A 23,797-nucleotide genomic window follows, 5' to 3' on the forward strand; every position below is an offset into this window, starting at 1 on the left:
GACAAAAGCTTTATAATCCAGGTTATTGCGGATTTCCATTTGAATTCTATAGGTCACTGGGACTTGTTTGCCACAGATATTACCATTGAAAAGAAAGTGCCCCTCTTGTGAAAGCAGCACAGTCAGATCTATCCTCGCTCATGATTATTTGTAGAAGAGCAGGGCTGGGTGGGGTAGTGACTGCCCCCCTGGAATTAAACCAAGGAGACATTTACTGTGTGGACTATTCCGGAGCAGTTTATATATCGCGGCTCGCTGGATGTGATATACGGCACTTGACACTACTATGGAAGTGTGTGTTATAGAGTTTAGAGGTCCTTCTCAATGAATTAGAAGATCATCAATAAGTGATTTATTTCAGGAATTCAATTCAAAAAGTGTCTCTCATATATTTTATAGATTCATTACACACAGAGTGATCTATTTCCAGCACAGTTTCTAATGTTTATGATTATGGTGAACAGTTAATGAAAACCCAAAATTTAGTGCCTCAAAAAATGAGAATATTATATAAGCCCAATTGCAAAAATGATTTTGAATACCGAAATGTTGGCCTACTCTGAAGTCTATCCAGTATCTGCCCTCAATACTTGGTCGAGGCTCCAACTCTGCATGAATTAAAGCATCAATGCGGCGTGGCATGGGGGCGATCAGCCTGTGGCACTGCTGAGGTGTTATGGAGCCCAGGTTGCTTTGATTGTGGCCTTCAGCTCATCTGCATTGTTGGGTCCGGTGTCTCTCATCTTCCTCTTGACAATACCTTATAGATTCTCTATGGGGTTTAGGTGAGGCGAGTTTGCTGGCCAATCAAGCGCAGTGATACTGTGATTTTAAACCAGGTATTGGTACTTGTGGCAATGTGGGCAGGTGTAAAGTCCTGCAGGAGAATGAAATCAGATTCCCCATAAAGCTGTTAGCAGAGGGAAGCATGAAGTGCTGGGAAATGTCCTGCAGATGCTGCGCTGACTCTGGACTTGATATAACACAGTGGATCAACACCAGCAGATGACACGGCCCCCAAACCATCGCTGACTGCGGAAACTTCACACTGGACCGCAAGCAACTTGGATTGACGCCTCTCCACTCATCCTCCAGACTCTGGACCGAGATTTTCCAATGAAATGCAAAATTTACTTTCATCTGTAAACAGAACTTTGGACACCGAGCAGCAGACAAGTCCTTTTTCTCCTTAGCCCAGGTAAGACGCTTCTGACGTGGTCTCTGGGTCATGAGTGGCTTGACACAAGGTATGTGACAGTTTTCTCCCATGTCCTGGATACGTCTGTGTGTAGCGGCTCTTGAAGCACTGACTCCAGCCGCAGTCCACTCCTTGTGAATCTCCCCCAGGTTCTTGAATGGCCTTTTCTTGACAATCCTTTCAAGGCTGCGGTTACCCCTGTTGCTTGTGCACCTTTTTCTACCACACTTTTTTCTTCCTCTCAACTTTGCATTAATATGCTTGGATACAGCGCTCTGTGAACAGCCAGCTTCTTTAGCAATGTTCTTTTGTGGCTCCCCTCTCTTGTGGAGGGTGTCAATGACGGTCTTCTGGACAACGGTCAAGTCAGCATCTTCCTCACGATTGTGTAGCCTCCTGAACCAGACTGTTGGACCATTTAAAAGTCTTAGGAAACCTTTGCAGGTGTTTTGCGTTGATTCGCTGAGTAGAGAGTGTCACACCATGAGTCTACAATCTTCAACTTTTACCCAATATTCTCATTTTCCGAGAGACTACATTTTGGGTTTTCATTAACGGTTACCAGAATCATCAACATTAAAAGAAAAAAAAATGCTGTAAATAGATCCCTCTGTGTGTAATAAATCTATATAATATATGAGTTTCACTTTGTGAATTGAATTACTGAAATAAATTAACTTTTTGATGATATTCTAATTCATTGAGAAGGACCTGTATACATTTGCTTCCTGAAACCATGACGCCAAGGTCTACAGAACCTTCATATATCACACATACACTATGTGGACAAAAGTATTGGGACACAACTCTTATTTGTTGAATTCAGAGGTTTCATTCAGTCCTATTGCCACAGGTGTAGAAAGTCAGCACCTAGCCACGCAGTCTGCCTTTACAAACATTAGTGAAAGAATGGGTCGTTCTAAGTCTGGGTTGACACGTCGCGGACCAAATGCTTTTTTCTTTGCCGCAACCACAGCAAAACCACAGCAATGTGCCGCAGTTACGGCAAAAACGGCATTTTGGTCACGATGTATGAACCCAGCCTAAAGAATTCACTGAATTTGAGTGTTGTCATGTAATAACACGCCACCATTGTAACAAGTGAGTTCATGACATTTCTTCCCTCCTAGATATTCCATGATCAACTGTGAGTGATATTATTGGAAAGTGGAAGCATTTAGGAGCCACAGAAACTCAGCCACAAAGTGCAAACCACGTAAAAAGTTACAGAGCGGGGACGCCGAGTGCTGAGGAGCACAGTGCAGAAAAGTTGCCAACGCTCTGCTGACTCAATAATTGCTTCCTCTGGCATTAAAGTCCGTGCAAAAACCATGCCACGGGAGCTCAATGGCATGGGGGGCCGAGCAGCTGCATGCCAGCCTTACATCACCAAGCGTGGGATGGAGGGGTGTAAAGCACGTCGCCACTGGACTCTGGAGCAGTGGAAACGTGTTCTGTGGAGGGACGCTTCTCTATCTGGCGGTCTGATGGATGAGCTTCCAACTTTGTGGGAACAGTTTGGGGTTCGGCCCTTTTCTGTTCCAGCATGACTGTGCACCAGTGCACAAGGTCCATAAAGGCATGGTTGAGTGAGTTTAAGGTGGAAGAAATATTTTTTTTGCCAATATATTTTTTTTATTGTTGTTGAATTATACCAAAGTTCTCCGTACTACATAACAGAAAAAAAAGAGGTGGAAGACCTTGACTGGCTGCACAGAGTCCTGACCTCAACCCCATCCAACCTTTACGATGAACTAGAATGGAGATTACGAGCCAGGCCCCCTCCCCAGCACCAGGGTCTAACCTCACAAATGTGTAGGTGTCCCAATACTTTTGTCCACATAGTGTAAGTTGTGTGATATTGTCAACCTATACTATCCTGATATCCATCTATTAACATTTACTGATAATTTCCTAACGTTTCACATCACAATACCATAATCTTTATAATGGCGACTGTTCTGAAATAACAATTGTTTATTATGACTCCTCTTATGTTCTTCCTTGTGGATTGCCTCAGCCTAAAAGTTGGAATATCACTGCACACAGCGCTGTCAAACATCTTTACACGCATAAATTATATATATATCTGTGAAAATAATGCTTTACAGTGGTGCATGCTGTGTGCAGTGCTATCCCAACACAGGACTGTGGCATAAGAACAGCAGTCAATCACAGAGAAGTCCTAGCAACATTCAGCCGCTCACATTGTAAACATTACGTGACACACAGCAGTGACTAATACAAAGCCTTCGCTGAACGACATTGTCCCTTTGCCGCCAGGAGGTAAAAGGACAAATTGGCTGATGGGGATTTCTGCACATCCTCTGACTACAACGACAAAATTATGTATTTTTTTATTTTTTATCCATTTAAGAGTTGTAGTGACTTATGACCGCACAGTTCAATATGAGCGCAGTTTACCCATATTGTGTCAGTGTTTTATGGGTGCACTGTATAATATCAGGCTAGTTCCCTATATTGTATGGTAGTTTTATGGGTACACTGTATGATATCAGGCTAGTTCCCTATATTGTATGGTAGTTTTATGGGTGCACTGTATAATATCAGGCTAGTTCCCTATATTGTATGGTAGTTTTATGGGTACACTGTATGATATCAGGCTAGTTCCCTATATTGTATGGTAGTTTTATGGGTACACTGTATGATATCAGGCTAGTTCCCTATATTGTATGGTAGTTTTATGGGTACACTGTATGATATCAGGCTAGTTCCCTATATTGTATGGTAGTTTTATGGGTGCACTGTAGTATATCAGGCTAGTTCCCTATATTGTATGGTAGTTTTATGGGTACACTGTATGATATCAGGCTAGTTCCCTATATTGTATGGTAGTTTTATGGGTACACTGTATGATATCAGGCTAGTTCCCTATATTGTATGGTAGTTTTATGGGTGCACTGTAGTATATCAGGCTTTTTCTCTATATTGTATGGTAGTTTTATGGGTACACTGTATGTTAGGCTAGTCTATATTGCATGGTAGTTTTATGGGTACACTGTATAATATCAGGCTAGTTCCCTATATTGTATGGTAGTTTTATGGGTGCACTGTATAATATCAGGCTAGCTCCCTATATTGTATGGTAGTTTTATGGGTACACTGTATGATATCAGGCTAGTTCCCTATATTGTATGGTAGTTTTATGGGTACACTGTATGATATCAGGCTAGTTCCCTATATTGTATGGTAGTTTTATGGGTACACTGTATGATATCAGGCTAGTTCCCTATATTGTATGGTAGTTTTATGGGTGCACTGTAGTATATCAGGCTTTTTCTCTATATTGTATGGTAGTTTTATGGGTACACTGTATGTTAGGCTAGTCTATATTGTATGGTAGTTTTATGGGTGCACTGTATGATATCAGGCTATTTTCCCACATTATATAGAGAAGACATAACACATTGCTGTTGACATGGCTTCTCTCTGTCCGGTGAGAAGATATTTACTGAAAGTGGCATCTGTTTTTCTTGGGATATTCCCGATGTGTCATAATGTCACTATACATGTAGGTTCCTTATCTTTACTCTTCCCCCGATAAGAGTGAAATATAAACGCTACAAAAGTTTCTATTTATTATGCTGTAAGAACTGTAATTACCGCCCACACCACTTATCAGGCTTGTTATTGTTACTGACTGATAAGATTTCCTTTTTTGGATTTCGTCTGCGTCCTTCACCCATCAGAAATCTCAAACAACTGAGTCTGGACATTACTGTGTGGGTAGTATAAACCGACCCATAAATAATCACTGTATTTAGACTTTACTTATTAATGACAAACTTTTAAAGGGGTATTACACCTACATGCATTTTCTGATGTGTTATATCAACATGTCAGATAAGGCCAGAGGTGGGTGATCCTTGAATTATAAGAAAAAATATCAAAATAGACATGGTACCCTGTAGAGTAGGGATGCACGATGCATGGAGATTTCGATGCTGTGCGATGGGAAACAGTTGGATACCGTCAATTTGAAATACATGAAGAGAACATAGCGCACGCCATGTTCTCTTCCTTCAGTCACCGCCCTGCTCGAGATTAGTCCTGGGCGCGTTACAGTATGAGGGAGGAACGCTCCTCCCTCCTTTCCCACTGCCACCAATGATGAACTGAATCCTCCCTCCTGTTTCCCACTGCCACCAATGACGTAGCTAGCAGTGTGCAGGAGGGGCGGTGGCCCTGGGCCTACTGAGATGGTGTGGCCCACTGCGGCCACTCCACACAGGGCTGCACCATCCATGAGGCGAGATGAGCTTTTCACCTCAGGCCTGCTGCCTCTCTGAAGGGGTGGCGGCCTGCTGCCCCTCTGAAGGGGCTGCGGCTCAACTGAAACCAGCCACCACCATCCCTTCCTGCACGAATTGTACCTGCGTCTATAGGACGCAGATACAATTACATGCATAACCACTGAATGGCCGGGCAAATTCTGTGCCCGACCATTCAGCGCCTTACAATGACGCTGATTGGCAGGGCAGAATGACTTGCCCCGCCAATCAGCGCCTTTCAACAATGCTAGCGATTGCCACCAATGATGAGCTGAGTCCTCCTTCCTGTTTCCACTGCCTCCAATGAGGAGTCCTCCCTCCTGTTTCCACTGCCACCAATGATGAGCTCAGTCCTCCCTCCAGTTTCGACTGCCACCAATGATGAGCTCAGTCCTCCCTCCAGTTTCCACTGCCACCAATGATGAGCTCAGTCCTCCCTCCAGTTTCCACTGCCACCAATGATGAGCTCAGTCCTCCCTCCAGTTTCCACTGCCGCCAATGATGATCTGCTTCTGTGTGTAAGGGCATGGGTGGGAGGAGAATGACGCGAGCAGTACAGGCAGTGGGTTCCTGTTGACGTGCCTGTGTCGTTTCGCGCCCTTAGTTTGGAATCAGGACCACACTCCAGTATAGTCACTGAGAGGAAAGCCCCGGGCAGGTATTAGAGCAGAACAAAAGCCTAAAATAAAGGCACTAGTGTTTGTTTTAGCCAGCATTGAGGAACATTGGAGTTAAAGTGACCCACATTAACCCTAATGTTGCCATTACTTTTAAAGGGATTAGAACCTACAAATAAAAGAGGTCAATAATAGCACAAAAGATAACTATTTTAAAAAAGAATCACTTTATTGGAAGATAGATACATAAACACTTAAAAATTAGTCAAACAATGTAAAACATGGCGTCCGCATGTGCAGGGAAAAAAGTGCAGATGCAGATGTGCAATGTCGGTTAGAGCGTTGGCATCGTCATAGATCCAAGTAACCACAGGGCTGAAAGAGACATAAACCTAGAGAGTAAAATACATGCCCATGTTAATGATCCTGCACAGGGAAGACGCCAGACCCGACGCACATTTCGGCTGAGGCCTTCATCTCGACATTGCACATATGCATCTGCTCTTTTACGTGCTTTTCTATTTATATGTCACGATCATTAATTTGACACATTACTAATTTATGTAGAAACCACATATATACACCCTCCAGTCAGGTGTAGGTTGGCCTTGTCCTCATCCTTGCATCCACATGGCTGTACATTATACTTCATGTATATACCTTGACCTGATTGTATTTTTTCCCTGCACAGGCTGATGCCATGTTTTACATTGTTTGACTCATTTTTAAGTGTTTTTGTATCTATCTTCCAAGAACGTGATTCTTTTTTAAAATAGTTTATTATCTTTTGTGCGATTATTGACCTCTTTGTAGGTTCTATTCAGATATTTTCGGTCAATGCACCAAGTCACGCTTGGTTTACATGTTTGGATGCCTCTGTAAATATTAGATGTATGGGAATTATTCTCTTACTTTTTTTTACATACTTTGTATCACTGTATTTAGAGGCAGTCGTCTCGTTTCCTGTATGCACAGATAGGCTGGGTTATTAAAGGGGTTATCCTACAAATCACATTAATCCCCTATCCACAGGATAGGGGATACGTGTGACTGCTGGGTGTCGGCCGCTGGGACCCCCAGCGATGAGGAGAATGGGGACCAAAAGTCCCCCGAATTGCTCCATGAGAATGGAGCATTGGTGAGCATGTTCAGCCAGAGCTCCATTGACGGAGGCAGTGGTCCCGGAAGACCCATAGAAATGAATGGAGCTCTGGCTGAACATGCTCAATTCTCATAGAGCACTTTGGGGGACTTTCGGTCTCCGTTCTCCTCATTGCTGGGGGTCCCAGTGGCTGACACCCAGCAATCACACATATCCACCATCAGATTCAATCCAATAAAAATTTTATATTCAGAAAATGGAAGGTCTTTATATTTTGGATTTTTTTCTTATTGTTGGCAAAGAATCGCAATACTACACGAAGTATCGGTATCGAAGTCAAAATACTGCTATCGTGACAACCCTACTGTAGAGCCACCGAAATTTCTTTGGTAACGCTTAGAAAATACTCTCAAATCAATCTGGATGGATGGCACGTTAGTGCCAATGTGCCAGGATACATTAAAATGGGTCCTCCACCATGGATTGCTTTTACAAAAATATGGTTAATGTTCCAGTAGATTATAGAGAAAACCATGTTAAGTCCTGCCAAACCTTCATCCTCTGCCCTCAATTCTGCCGTGAGCGGAGTAATCGGAGATAGACTGGTTGCTATGGACATGCTGCTTGATAACTGCATTGTTTGGCTGTTTATCCATAGCAACGAGACTGTCCGACAGTGAAGGTGGTTGAAGCAGCATCGGCCATCACTCTATGCCACTCCCAATCTCCATATCTGTCCTTAACCAGGAGTGTTCTAGCCAAAAAAGGAATATTTATAACATGTTGATGTATGTGTCAGAAAACACGGGTTCTAGTGGTCCCAAGAACGGGCTGGTTCCCATAAAAACGGAGAGCAAGGCAGCACTTTGTGTACGATAATTTATTTCCCCATGCAACGCTTTAGCGGACACAGGAGCTAGAGTGCTGCCTTGTTCTGTTTTTCTGCAGCAAATGTACTTTGGAACGAGGCCTCAATAGGACTGCACCGATTAACAATATTGCTTTTGTCCTGTGCTGCTGACTTCTTCCATTATGGTTTAAGTCCTAGTCACTGGTGGAACCCCTCTCCAAAACACCCATTCATTTCAGTGGAGAGTAATCATGCATTGCCTGGTCTCCACTGGTGGCTGCGATTAACAGTAGACCTTTTTGGCAGAATTGTGGGGGAAACGGGATCACCGCGGCTGTTACTGCAACCATGTAGTGTTTTATGTCCTCTATAAGAAATGTCATAGAACGCTTGTGAGAAAAGCCCGATAAACTGTTATCTACATGCAGCGGATATTTTGCAGATCGTTCTGCAGCAAAATCATATTAACGTGGCTTTAGCGGCAGAAACGCTGCAGATTTCACCCGGCTACATTAAAAAATTTGAAATCCACTGTGAATATCCACAACAGAACGATGATACTGTTGATTTGAAAATTGCAGCACACTCCAATTTTCATGCGGAGATGTTACGCGGCATATGGGTGAGATTTGTTCAAATCTCATCCACACGGCTAGCACCGCGATCCACGGCGGATTATCCAAAAGGGAAATATGCAGCATTTCCATCCCGTGTTAACCCCGGCCTGAGTGCTCCTTCTCCGTGAAACTCTATGGTAAAACAAAGGTTATTGGAGTCAGATATAGAAGATCATGCTGTAATATTTATGGCACTCTGTTCACATTGTCAACATTACTGCCGCATCTACAGAACCTATAAGGCCCCATACACATCACGTTTGTGCTATCTGCCGTGTGTATCGTTTTTTTTTAATAGAAATGTGGACTATTGAAAACATATACAAACGTGTACCATTTTCTGTTTACGTCTGTGTTTTTTATTGCGTTTGTTTAGAGTATACTTATGTCGGTATATGTTTCCGTTCGCTTGTTACATAAAAAAAGTAACTTTTTTTTTTTTTTTAAGTGAACAGTGATAAATAAAACAGATCGATTTACCATATGTAAACGTATACAAATGTATAGCATTAGGTTTGCATACGTCGTCCATTGAGATCACTGCTAAAAAACAAAATGTTACGTCACGTATAGCTTTTTAGTACCTTAAAAAAAAATTTGCATCCCAACGTAAACCATGACAAACATAGACCAAACGGATGCTATTTTGGTCTACGTTTGACCCATTATAGTCTATGTATACGCCGACCTATAAGTTTCAATACTTTTTTAGTGCTTTAAAACGTATACGATTGGCGGATAGCACAAACGCGATGTGAATGGGGCCTAACTGGTACATTTGCTGTTGGGTTGTTGATCAGACGTGTGCATGCGTTAGGATATGATTTCTATGTGCAGTATAAATGACTTAATATAAGAAATATAATGGAGAATCCTGTAATATTAAGGGTCCCATAGAACATTCTTTTATATGATTTGTGATGTCCGTATAATCTTAGCATACATACGGTCTTGCTGGGCACATAACCTTGTGGTATATAAGGCACTGGGTGCTCAGACCTGGTTAATACCTGGAATACATACTGTATTTTACTACAAATGCGTTCAAATGTTTTTCCAATTTCCCCAACTATTGGTATAACACTACGGATGTTATCAAATTGCTTCAAGAACAAATATTTTCCATCGATAGCTGAGAGGAGCAATACTGCAATAAGGCCTGCAGAGGGCAGCACTTACCTGTATTGTGCATGCAACTCATTCATTTCATGCAGCAAGCCAGGAAAGTCAGAGACATTTAACATTAACATGCACATATTCAGGCATGGAGAATAGAGGCGTACTCACATTGTACCAGCTCTGGCTCTTCTGCAAGGAGAAAGAAAAGAGGTTACTTCTATACGATCCTTTAGAGACTGTAAAGCATAGCAGAAAATGGGTTAAATGAGGATTAAAAGAAAAACTAGGTCACGTAGAAAGATATCACATGATTTATTATCACTGGAAGAGCGAAGGTACCCATGTGAAAATCTACAGCGCCAGTTCTCCTCCACCAGTGTGGCATTGTCTGACCACCCAGTGTGAGCTGTACAGTACATGATATACAATAGTAGTATATATACACGTCATTAATAGTAGGTGACCACTACATGTAGCATCGCCAGAGCGGAGTTTCTGACCACAAAGAAATAGAAGGGTCATTTTTATTTATCCTTTTTACCATTACTTATACACAGAAAATAAACATTCTGTTTATAAATGAAGCCGTGCCTCATGGTTCAGCCAGGTCATTCGTTTCTATGTGTGGGTGAAGATAAATATCAGGAACTTATCGGCAATAAGTAACTTATCAAATGCACCACAATGCGTAGTATCTGTCAGCCCAGACAGGTAATCGGTAATCTGTGGTGTAATTACAGGGGTCACCAGTAGAAGGCGCTGTGGGGTCGGAAGGAACAAGCGTGGTCTCCTCTATGTGCCCTTTGCACTGTGGGTAAAGGCCCTATTACACCGGCCGATTTTAGGCTGGTGCAGCGAGCGCCAATCAACGAGACATTGTTGATCGGCGCTCGTTTGCTCCTGTCACACGGAGCTATGGATGGGGACGAGCGGCCATTACTCCGATCGCTCGTCCCCATACATTATTATCATGTCGGCAGCGCGTCTCCCTGTTTACACACCAAGATGCGCTGCCGACAACCAGAATATTTACATTTTTTAAAACGATACAATCAGCAGATGATCGAGCGTTTGATCGTTCATCTGCTGATCGCTGCCATTTTCACACAGGGCAATTATCGGCAACGAGCATTCTATGAACTAATGATCTGCCGGATAATCTCCCAGTGTAAAACCTCCTTTAGTCTCATGTAGTTGTAATTTGAAAGGGTTTATAACACGTTGCATGGTCGGGGGTCCTACAGCCCTGCTAGTTTACAGAATGATAGGGTCCCACTCCTAGTTTACACTAGACGGGCACTCTCACTTGAAACACTCATTAATTTCACTTTAATTGCACAGACACAGGGTATAATTTAAAAATCTGGACCATAAAATGACTTGTCCTGAGTTTTTGCTGCCCGGATTTACGCCGCCAGCACGGTTTGTGAAAACCATGGTCGTGTGCATGGGGCCATATAAACTAATGGGCCCACAATGTATCTGCAAAAATGCTCATTGAGCTGAAACTCACTGAGCGGGTTCACCTCCGGTCCCATGTAAAATAACAGCAAAAGCAATATCACAATGTTTTTAAGCTGTGGTTTTACATAGGACTGCATATAAGCTGCATTTGATGACAATCTCAGCTCCACTACATCTATACAAGGGCTGACATTAACTACCAACCATGGAAGTTTAAGGCCTCATGCACAAGACCGTAGTGGTGTGCATGGCCGTGATTTGCGGCTCGGACGGCCACGGAGTGTCACCCGCGGGCCGCCAGCAAATGCACATGGCCGTGTGCATTCATTTATATGAGCCAGGCCGTAATAAGACACATCCTATCTTTTTGTGGTCCTGGCTCCAGGGCAATGCACAGACCGTGGAAACCATGGTCATGTGCATGGGCCCATAGAAATTAATGGGGCCGCAATTCACATGTAGATTTGCGGGTGAATTACAAAAAATCTGTTCATGTGCATGGGGCCTAACATTTAACCTAGTGGTCTGCAAACCTGTGGCTCACCAGTGGTTGTGCAACTACAACTCCCAGCATATACCGACAGCTACAGGATATTTTCGGAATGATAGCAGGAAAAACTCAGCAAAAGGAACAGTTTCCAAACTTGCCATCTTCAGCTAAACATATTCATACGTCCTATACATTGCAACCCATGTACGCAGCTATTTTATTATACAAAATGATGTCACACATTGTATAGAAGAAACAAAGGAAACTCCTAATGTTCATAGAAAATCCTAGACACAAAAGATCAGGGATCCTGCCACAACTAAAGTGGGTTTTACACTGGGCGATTATCAGCCAGACGAGCGTTCATAGAATGCTTGTTGCCGATAATCGCCATGTGTAAACCGCGCAGCGATCAGGGGATGAACGAGCAAACGCTGGATCATCTGCTGGTCGTATCGTTTTAAAAAAGTAAAATAGTATCGGTCGGCAGCACATCTCTGAGTGTAAACAGGGAGACGCGCTGCCGACATGATAATAACGTATGGTGAGGAGCGATCAGAGTAACGACCGCTCATCCCCATCCACAGCTTCGTGTGACAGGAGCAAACGAGCGTCAATCAACGATGTCTCGTTGTTCGGCACTTGATGCGCCGGCCGATTATCGGCCAGTGTAAAAGGGCCAGTGGGAGCCAGAGAGATCAATGATGCAAAATCTTAAAGGACTACATAATGGTTTATCAAGGATCTGTGCAGGGCTGCCCCCTAGTGCTGGCCACAGGATGTGCGTGATGCTCTATTCTCTCTAGGGTGCATTGGGCATTGTGGTACATGCAATGCAAAAACAGCAATAAAAATGTAATACTTTATATAGTTTGGAAACTGTTCTGGAGAAATGTTCTTTTGCAATGCAGTACCACATAATAAGAATCACAGTTATATATATATATTTTTAATGTCAAGGTTTTCCCCATTGTGGAGAGAAAACAACACAGCAAAACCGCAATGGATGGGGCATGCAGTGGTAAAAAAAAAATATATTTACATTTTACAATAGTACATCTGGCTGCTGTGGTAAATTACGCCTGTTTCCAAGACCAATAAGTGCGAAAGTGCTCATCCCGGTCTACCCTCTCCTGATGGTGGTACCATTACAGTGGTATAATCTGCACAGGGCTAATTTTTTGCCACAGGTACCACAAAGCAAGCATGTAAGTGTGTGTGTGGGGCGGGGGACGACGACGACTTCTGAGGGTCACACTGTCATAATAAGAGGCAGATCTGAATTTCTCAAAGTCTCCATCATTTACACAATGATAATTCTCTAAGGATATGCAGAAGGTTTACCTGCAGTCCTATGTGAAAGCCCAATGTAATATCACCATGAGTCGTGCCAAAGGACAACCTCAGCTGGACTACATCTGTATTTATACCCTTGACAGGGCGCTTTTATGGAGAATCACTAGACAACCAATGGTCACACAAGGGTTAATATATTAAAAATAGACAATCTGATCAAAAACGGCTGAGCACAGCTATATCCTGGTGCTACGCGCTGCACCATGGGGTTCTTGTTCCGGAGGCTGTAATTGCCATGGCGCTTGCTCGCAACTTAGTTCTAAAAGTTCAAGGATATAGAAAATTTAAAAAAACATAGACAGTGGATTTTTACTGTTCCAATCGAATGACTTGCAAGCATTTTCGCAGACAGTAACATTTATACACACAATCATGGGGAGTGACAAAAAGAAGCTCTCATGTCAATAAAGACCAGCAGAGATATAATGTATCCAAGGTCCCCAGAAATAAACTCTGCCAAGTACTATAGGAAGATGAGGTGACAAGGAAGATATGGAGATAAGGTAAAATAATTGTGACAGTCCTGTGACATCTCCCAATGGAAGAAGAGGAATGGTTGGTAGAAGGTGGCGGACGGAGGCTGAGAAGAGACATTTGTAGCTGATCTTAAACCTCTGCGGACATCCTGACTGCACTGAATGATTCTTGTACAGTGTAACAGCTCCCTCTGGTGGACACAAAGTTTCCATACCTCCACTCTAGTTCCAAAGTTTTACTTTGCACTAAACATAATACAGTCCAATTCCTTAAATCTGGCATCCTGTAATCCGGCGCTTCTATCCACCATAGAAGTGTAATATGATTTGGACATTTACAAAGTCACATAACTGACCAGTGAAAACCAAACAGGCAAAATATGAATGTAAAATATCCTATTATGTTGGGTTGTTTTCCTCGAGGCTCTTTACTGTTGTGAGTAAATTGGATATATTTTTCTTTGGTTGTCTAATAATCCAGAATGTTTTATAACCCGACACCCATCAGGTCCCATCAATGCCAGATTAAAATAACTTTTTCGCTTCTAACTAACATGAATCCCCAATACCACAGAACAGAGCCATTGCCTCGATCTGCTCCTGTCTGGTTGGGGACTGGTATAGGGACAGCGCTCTGCTTCAAGGGTCATCGGGTGAGTAACATATCTTTATTATTCATGACGTTTTATGTTTAGCTTTTTTCTACTATTACAAGGATTATACTTGTACAGTGGCGCAGATTTAGGATGTAACGATACAGCAGCATCTACAGGGGTATTGAGGTTGTAGTTGCAACTATGTCCTAATGTTTGAGGGGCCCAAACACAAGTAACAGTTGTGGGCTATATGTTGCAATGGGGCCCAGAAGCTTCAGTAAAACAGTAGTCTGCCTCTATACCGGATCACTACGTATACCAACTGCATTTAACTTGGAAGAGATTTAGCAACATCCACATTTTACCTCTGATTGATTTTCTGACTGATCGAACATAATCTAATTCATATATATGGCGCACATATTCCATTATTCAGCTTGTGATTATAATAATGGTAACATCTATTTCTGCTTTACTATAATAATGTGTTGCCATCTACTTGCAGCAGCAGCGGTATCCTGCCCACAATCATAAGTTAAAGGGGTTAGCCTTAGGATAGATCATCCATTTATGATCAGTGGGGGTCCAACTCGTACGAGCTTCTTCATTGTTTACATGGATTTCATTTCATTTTTATTTGTACTTGCGCACGCCGTTACTTTCCTAGTGGCTGGGCAAGGTATTGCAACACTGTACTGTTGACTTGTATGGGACAACACTGCAATACCTTGCGGAGCCGCTACGAAAGTAATGACGTGTTCAAGCAGATTGACAGGTAACACCTCTATATAGATAACACAGGATCCACCATTGATAATAGGTGATGGACACAGCTCCCCTCCTCCACAAGTCACAGAGAATGCCTAGAAAAGTCTGAAGTCAAACCCCCCCACCCCCCCTGTTCACAGGTTCCTATGGTCCAATGTGGCTGCTGTAAAGCATTTCTCTATACGTATGCTGTAAACAGAAGTGCAGGCAAGATGGCGGCCCCAGAATACCAATTACGTTTTACTATCAGGTTTTATTTAGAGAAAAAAAATATAAAGGTGATACTTTCTTTTTAAAGGGTCACATTACTGCCTGGTTGTCAAGCCCCATTACGTATCTTCTCCCAAGCTGCCCGTTTCTTGATTTAACAATCTCCGTCCTGCATGACACAAGTCTTCTGAGAACCTCTCATTAGGCAGAAATTCTGCCCACTGCTGACGGGATATTACGCGCCTTTGTCATTAGCACTCGGGCCTGTCAAATTCAGTACATCATGCCCCCCATGCCCCCGCCCTATGCTAGGTTTAATGCATATACAGCAGTACAGTATTCGATAACGAGCATAGCAAAATGTTCAGATTTGCCTAAAATTACCCTTCAATATGACATGTGACATTCATGGGTTGTATTAGACCCACAAGAGGTCATGGTTAGAATGAGCTATACAAATGTTCACATATAAGACTTAAAGGGGGTTTTACAAATACAATTAATACGTTTTATTGACAAAGTAAAATTCGGCAACTTTCTAATATACTTTGTGATTCAATTCCTTGCCATTTTCAACATCTCTGCTTGCTGCCAGTGAATAATGACATTTTTGTTTACATCCAGAGACCGAAAATCTGTGTTTGTCTAGTTCGGTTCACACATCTACAAGGCTCATGAGAAGAGGAAGCTCTCACACACTGTAACAAGGGGTGCATCTGTGTGACCAGGCCATTTTAGGATGGTTTTATAGTCTCACAATGTAAACAATTACATTGAAATTTACGGACAAGCAGCAGAGACCTTAAAAGGTACATTTTCATATAGAAGGATTGTGCTTTATTATATAATAGTGTTGATAATATTAGCCTAACTATGAAGGCCACTGGGAGGCGCACACAGCATAGATCGGGGCCAATATGGGGTTTAAATCCTAGTGATAGGTCACACTACTGCAGTCTGACCTCAAAACTTTTTCTTTACCATTTCTAGTAGAACAGAGGGCCAAGTGCGCCCCTTGGGACAGATCCACCCCCCTTGTTTTCAAGTGCTGTAGCGCCTGTGGAAGAGGATCCCTGTTCATAATGCTAATGGGAAGGGATGACTGGTAGGCAGAGGTAGGTGACCGCCTAAGGCGCTACCTCTACTCAAACTGGGGTGGCGCAATTTTAATGCAATTTTTTTTTTCTGAATATAGTGATGATTGCTGCTTGCATTATTCGTGTCACATCAGGAGCGTTGTGCTGCCAACAGGCGCTGCCTAAGCCCTTACTGGCAGCACGATGACAAAGAAAGAAGCAGTTGAATTTGCCAGTACTGTATCGCTGTCAGTGTCCTCACAGCCACTCTCTGCTCCCGGTCCGCATCACAGATGTAGTAAACCGGGATCGGGGCCAGCGAGCAGAAGAGAAGACTCACTTAGTGCCACTGACAATTGCCCAATGAGCGCATTTACCATCAGACAGTGTAAGTGCTCATTGGTGGCCATATGTCACTCAGCTGACCAATGAGCGCTTCCATCTGAGGAGAAAGGCGCTCATTGGCAAGAATGGAAAGCCCTCTCTTGATCTGACTGGCTGCAGATGTAAGTATACGAGCCAGTCAGAGAACCAAAACGTCAAAAAAACTGTCTGTGCAGTCCTACCGATGAGCTGCAGGTGCATTGGTGCCGTACACTACAGATTGTAAATATAAGGGATTATAGAAGAGGAGGGTAAGGTGGTGGTGGTGCCTAGGGCACCAAAATACCTGCTAATGAGGATAGATGGTTCATGGGGCCAATCTTAGCTGTCCTCTCTGTCATCCAAACGAAGGTTCTTCAATGTAATGTTCTATATGTTACGTTCATTCTAGCAAATCCCAGAGAGACCTAAACTATTTCCCAGAGACCTGTGAAGTAGGAGTTGTGGGCTCAGCAGTTGGATCTCTCTGGGGGATTATATGGTTCCTATCCTGACTTTGATATCAGATATAAGCTAATGAAGTGTTGCTACAATTTTGCTATTGGATACTATAAATAATAGAATCTGCAGCTCAGTACAGCGCTGTCACCCTTATATAAGCTCTAAAGCGCAGCAATTACTAGCAACTGCCAAAACCGATAGATGGAAACTCTACACAAGGCACAATTAGCAGAGCTGTGCAGACATCTACTTGTGTGCCACGTAGAAATGCCGGGGAGCGCTAATCCCACCTAACGTCATTTCCCAATGCAGCAATCTGCAAGAGAACTGGTGTCTATTAATCACGCTGTTAGTGGAATCACAAGAAATCTATTAGTTGTGCGAGTCACTTTGGTCACTAGGCGCAGGTTTTGCACATTTCTATAAATCTCCTTAAAGTAGCACCTCCGGGGCAGACCAAGCACATAAAACGGAAATATTGTTACAGATACGACTGTAGTTAAGTGCATTACTCTGTTCACAAAATACATGCGGTCAGCATTGAAGAGCTGGCATCCGTGTCAATGTATTGTACCGCAGCATTATTCTATGCACACAAACAAGGAGGGATTGGGGCACCGGGGATATGAGGAGTAGGATATTGTGCTCGTTTCCAACCAGCCCTGACAGCTCGACATGGTGCTGCTAATCCTCTTGTACGGTGGAGTAAATATATAATGATAATAATAATAAGAATATGCAATGATTCAGGGAATGCGTTTTTCCCATACCTTATAACATTTGAATCCTCATTTGTGGGGCACCAAGGATCACCCACAAAACCTCCCAGAATTGCCCATCTGCATAAAGCACTTTTTTTAACATCCGTTTTACAGAAACGTCTCGCAAAAAATAGGATGGGTGAGGGGTTTGCTTACTCCTCTGGTATCGAAAAATGCCTGGACATATCTTGAAGAATCTTAGAGGGTTATTTACATATTTTAAGTGAAGGCATTATACAATCACTTTAGAAATCCGTGGGGGTGCAGCCTTTGGAACCCCCATCGATCCTGAGAATAAAGGGGCCGCTGCACCGATTTAGCACTACAACTTCTTCACTTTTTTCCTTGTACAGCAGCACCCAGTGCCAAGAACGCTTCATTCTCAGTATCGTTGAGGTTCCCGGGGTCAGACCCCCACCGATCATAAAATGATGGCATGTCCTGGGGATATGTCACACCATGATTTTATAATACGGGAAAAACCCCTTTAATATTCTTTTCAGACTTTTTTTTTTTTTTAGTTTACTTAGGCCCCATGCACACGACCCTAGAATTTGTCCGTAATTACAGTCCGCAATTACGGACCAATTCACTTCTGTTGACCACGGACATCTTCCCATTTATTTACGGGAAGAAGGTGTCCGGGCCGTGGAAAGCCACCGCAAGAGATAGGACATGTCCTATCTTTTACTTTTTACTTTGTATGGGAGCATGGGCTGAAAATCCAGGTGGCTGTCCGTGGACGTCGGCGGCCAGCCGTGCCCACAATCACGGGCAGTGATTACGGGCACGGCCGCGTGCATAAGGCCTTAGTCTTTGAATACATAGAGTTTGACAAAAAGCTTTCCACAGATCATGAATACTAAATAAATAGACATTATTATGCAGTGAAACATTTCTTGTACGCATTCAGTGGCTAAAAATCCATACAGACCTAATCCTGCTCACACAGCATATGTTTGATTTTTACAATGTATCAGCGTAGGCTATCCTCTGTGAGCTAAACACAGCAGCAGCACAAATCTATCTTCGACTCCAGGCGCTCTTTTAGGGCCTGTTCACATCAGCGTTTGGTTTCCGTTCAACCTTTCCGCCGGAGGAGCCGATGAACGGAAAGACGAACGGAAACTATAGCTTCCGTTTTCATTACCATTGATTTCAATAGTGATGCTTCAGTTGAACTGAAACCAGGCGCTCATGTGAACAGGCCCTTACCTACGCTAACACATGGTAACAAAGTACAGCTCGTGGGAATGACTAGCTCTCGATCAGGTTTATCCTCTGAATTCAAACAATAATGTCTATTCAATGACAGCAAGTAGGAATGGCGAGGAATTGAAACAAACCGTCTATTAGAAAGTTGCGGAACTTTTCAATATACAATAATGACCCTTTATTTACCGGTACATGAATCTGGAGAGCTCTTTCTAGTTTTTTAACCAGTTCAGGACCAGGCCACCTTTAGCACGCTTTAGTTAAACTGCTATAAAAAAAAAAAAATTTGGCTGGTGAAGTGATTTTTGCAGCGTTTTTTTCATAATGCAGGTTTATTTTTTCATAATTTTTATACACATCCTTTTTGCTTTTTTTTTTAGAATTTTTAGGCTTATAGTTTCAAAATAATTGTTAAAGAAAATTTATTTTTCAGCTAATTCTTTTCTGGTAATAATATGGTATTACCCTAAAATAGACCTTTTATTTGTGATCGTCATTGTCTACCATAAATTTTGTTATATTACGTGTCTAGTTAGACACAGCAGCCGCCTTCTACTAACAGCATCCTGTCGATCATGTGACCAGTCACATGATCACCGGGACCAATAGAGGCAGTGGCGCTGCTACTGCTTTTATTCTATACACAGTGCTCATTCAGTAGTGTACAAGAGAAGACAGAAGCTGTGAAAACTGCTGGGCACCCGACATTTAGCTGCCTGATCACTCGGGCAGCCATCTAAAACCTGACCTGTAGGTATACAACGATGCGTGTTCTAAAGGACCTTTACCGCCCAATAAATGAATACCCTGGGCGGTCGGAAACCAGGTAATCTACATAGACCGTAAGCTGCAACGCATTGGATCAACTAGAATTTTACCTAGATTATAAAATGCTGATCTTGGAGAAGTAGTAACGTATTCGGAAGTCAAAATGAACGGTTCTCTTGTGGTTTTGCACACGTACTGTGGATGTCTCAGTGAAGTTAACTGGACTGTCATGTTGCATTGCGCAATGTTCTAAAAATTTTTCGTGTACAGGTATTGTACCTTTAAGATATGTTGTGATGTTTACAGGTGGATACGGTGGGATGGTGAGGTCTCCGGTCATATCTGTGGATGCAGTGACGTGGCACCACACGGGCTCCGAGCTAGGATGGAGCCAGACTATAAAAGGAGGTGTTAGCACGCCTCGTGTTCAAACTTTCGAGTGTGATTGGATAGCGTACAGGGAGAGCCTGTCAGGTGCGAGTGAGGTAACACACGGGACTGACAGAGTGGCAAAAAGCCAGAGGAGGTCTGTGAAGAGAATGGGGTCGTGTTGGCGTTCGTTGCTGAAAAGGCAGACACTGTGTGTCCAGCTGAGTGGTGTCGGACTGCTTTCAGCGTAATCATATACTGAGGGTGGGTGAAGACCTGGTTACCGCTGGCTGCAAGGATCAGACACTAACCGCCATGTTAAGTGCCCTCCAGAGACTGTACCACCAAGCGAAGTGCCCTCCAAAGACTAACTGCCATGCTGTGTGCCATCCCTCTAACTGCTATGATAAGTGCCACTGTAGTAACCATTACGCATTGTGCCACAGCCAGAGTAAAAGTATTCTCTCATTGAAATGTACTGTGTCTGCGTCTACTACTGCGCCATCCTTTTATTTAGTTCCCTTTGCTTATATAGCACCAACAAATTCGACAGCGCTGTACAGATGCGGAGATTGTCACCATTCACATAAGTTGCTGTCCCCTGGCGACTCGCAAACTCATTTCCGTATCTCAGACACACAAAGATTGTGTCCAGGATTAAAAATAACATGACTGCTTTTATTCCAGCAACAGCGACACACCTGTCCATAGGTTGTGTGTAGTGCTGCAGCTCAACTCCATTAAAATGAATGAGTCTGACCTGCAATACCCCACAACCTGTGGACAGGTGTGGCACTGTTTTTGGAAGAAAGCAGTAATGGTTTTAGAATACTAGACAACCCCTTTAACCTATCAGGATATTTTTTATAAAGAGTGGTGAAACCCACGAGAAGAAGGTAAGAACATACAAACTTTGTGTCATGATCGCCAGGGCTAAAGATTTTAAAAGGGAATGCCCTAGGCCTAACAAAGGACCCTAGTGCTGTCCTGAGATCCTCTTAATCGCTTACAAAAAATAGTTAACATGTAAATAAGAACGTTCGGTAAAGTTAAATAAAAAATAAAGAAGTTAAACACTGACTTACCGTATATATGTAACAAAAAACGATATCATAAAAAATACAACCCAAAACGCAAAAAAACAAAACCTCACACACAAATGTAAACAAAAAGAAACGAGAAGTTACTACTCTCAGAATGTGGCGAGACAAAAAACCAAAAACAAGACATAAAAATATGCTGAGTCCTAAAGGCTAATATAAGCCTCATATTTAAGGGGTTGACAGTTATGTCACTTTGGTTCTTTACCCAGCCACATTCATACTGTGCAGGGCCCCAGGACCCTGGGTATGCTGAGAGTCCGTGTGTATGCACCGGGTGCCTACACTTTCAGTATGTTCATGCTGTGCGGTTGAGTCCAATTTCTAGGGCAATGTAGGAACGTTGTGTGGTCTCTCCATTCCTTCAAGTGATTGTCATATTGTGGAAGTTTGTGTGTGTTTGTTTGTGTGTGTCGTGTTCTGTCTGGCAGGTACACAGCAAAGGTTGTCATCCAGCTTTCCACAGACCTTGAATGGCACATTACATTGGAAGTGTAACTCTGCATAACAATCAATGCAAATTTATATGCTGATCAGGGATTTTAAAAAGTTGGAGTTGCCACTTTTTTTAAATTATTTTTTAAGAGCACTGCAATGGTTGTTAACCAGCATCTGTTACCATGTAGGAGATCAACAGAATTCGTGAAGGGTTGAATAGAATATAGAGAATAATACTGGCCAAGAGAAAACCGTCCCTTGCCAGTTCTCTCTCCTCAGCAAGAAGGAAGGGATAACTTACTGAGCAATCCACGATCCAGCGCTGGGTCCCAGCTGGCATTTTCCTCTCAGCCTGGCAGCCAGGACCTGTAGTGATGGTGTGCTCTACCAGCTCTTCTACTGAATATGTTATCCCTTCATAAAAGTGTGTCGCTCACTGGCTGGGCCTCCTGTTACTAAGCAGTAGCCCCCACCTATTCAGAACATTGCTTATCAAATAGTGCAGCTCAAAAAAGAATTCATTAGGTAGTCTTAAAGGGGTTGTCCACTTTGTACCATTTATTTTAGTTAGAAGTGTCCCTGAAGATAAGCTGATCAACGGTAGTCCTGCTGTTGTGACCCCCTGTGACCAGTTATAATTTGTGGGGAACCTGGCAAGTGTTTAATTCAATGGGCTGTCCACGTAATGCATGGACATGTTGGGTCCTCCAGAGTGGGAGACACTCTTTGTAACCCTTTATTGCTCTGGCTAATAGATGAGGGTGATGAACAGGAATCCCCCATCTTTTAACTCAAATATACACAGTAGGGTGTTTTAAAATGGGTTTTCTAACCTAGACTCTCTGATGAATAATTGTAACTGGAAAGTTTTTTTTTCCCCTGGCCTTTCCCTTTCAACCCCTTTACGCAACATTAGGACTCAAGGACCTCTATTTGTAGGCAATTTTTTTTATTGTAGGCTCAATGAGGATGGGTCGATTTTATAGATCACTTCAGTAGATATGGTGACGGACAACCAGTAGTGTATTTCTCAGACCTCTGTTATAACGAGACACAGCACAGGGACAGGCACATAGAGGAAGAGAAAGCTGTCTAGAGCTAGACACACACACACACACACACTGCAGGGCGATGCCAGGGGCCAGCCTAATCACCTCTAGCTAGCTGCGATCTCTACTCAGCGAGGACCAGGGGAGGAGGACAAGACCGGGTGACAAGATAAAGAGTACATCTTACTTTGATGAGGTTAAGTCTGTCATACTGAAACAAAAACACAGAGAAAATTAGAGCTAACACTTTACAGAACACAGAATTATCACACAGTAAGAGCATGATGCCAGGGAACAGGGCAGCTGGGAAGGAGAGGAAGGCGGCATGCCTGCCCATCTCCCGATTACTTATGGTTACAGCCAACTATTTATACAGACCTGCAAACATTAAATTGGTCAAAGATGGCTACCCAGGAACAGTTTTCTATATGGGAATGAATTCCAAGCAGGGATGATGGAAAATAAAAAATATATGTTTTATCCTGCTCATCCCACTAGGACCCTATCTCATTTATCATAAAAAAATAAATAATTGCATTAAACACACAGTGCGTATGTCTGACCTCAGCATTCGGCTTGCAATAAATAAAAGATATGTACAGGGTGGGGGCTAGGCTGACACTTTCTGGAACAATATAGGAGCAAAGAGAAACTAAAGTTGTGACTGTTCCTAGAAAAGAGAGACACTTTGGGGGCATCATTTCCACCACACTATAAAATAAAATCATCATACATGAATGCAAATCGGTCTCGTTATATATGTGTAATAAACGGACACTCCTCCTAGTGCGGAGTCTACCAACCCGGAATATATATATATATATATATATATATATATACACACATATATATATACAAAGATCAGCTTGAGAAAGTTCCTGCGAGAGGACTGAAACGTAGCTTGTTATTGGACAGGGAATATTGAGCCACATCTTTATTTGAAATCAACCTTTGGAGTGCTGTGATCATTTTTGCATATATCTATAGGACCGTTTGGATCGAGATCAGGACCCACCATTATACTAATAAGTGCTGCTTTTT

General features: G+C 42.8%; 1 protein-coding gene across 9 annotated transcripts in view; it reads right to left on the reverse strand.

Moving 5' to 3' along the window:
• The window catches only part of GRAMD1B (GRAM domain containing 1B), a 207,864-nt gene that overhangs the window by 49,950 nt on the left and 134,117 nt on the right, over positions 1-23,797 (reverse strand). For 8 of the 9 annotated variants that reach the window (XM_075839275.1, XM_075839271.1, XM_075839273.1 and 5 more), the window contains one exon: positions 9,964-9,984. The exons of the other annotated variant lie outside the window; for it this stretch is intronic. In XM_075839275.1, the coding sequence (XP_075695390.1) occupies positions 9,964-9,984 (21 nt within the window). The remainder of the gene's footprint in view (positions 1-9,963; positions 9,985-23,797) is intronic. 9 annotated transcript variants of the gene reach the window in all.

The sequence above is a fragment of the Rhinoderma darwinii genome, chromosome 10 (assembly GCF_050947455.1).
Source record: "Rhinoderma darwinii isolate aRhiDar2 chromosome 10, aRhiDar2.hap1, whole genome shotgun sequence".
NCBI classification, from domain to species: domain Eukaryota; kingdom Metazoa; phylum Chordata; class Amphibia; order Anura; family Rhinodermatidae; genus Rhinoderma; species Rhinoderma darwinii.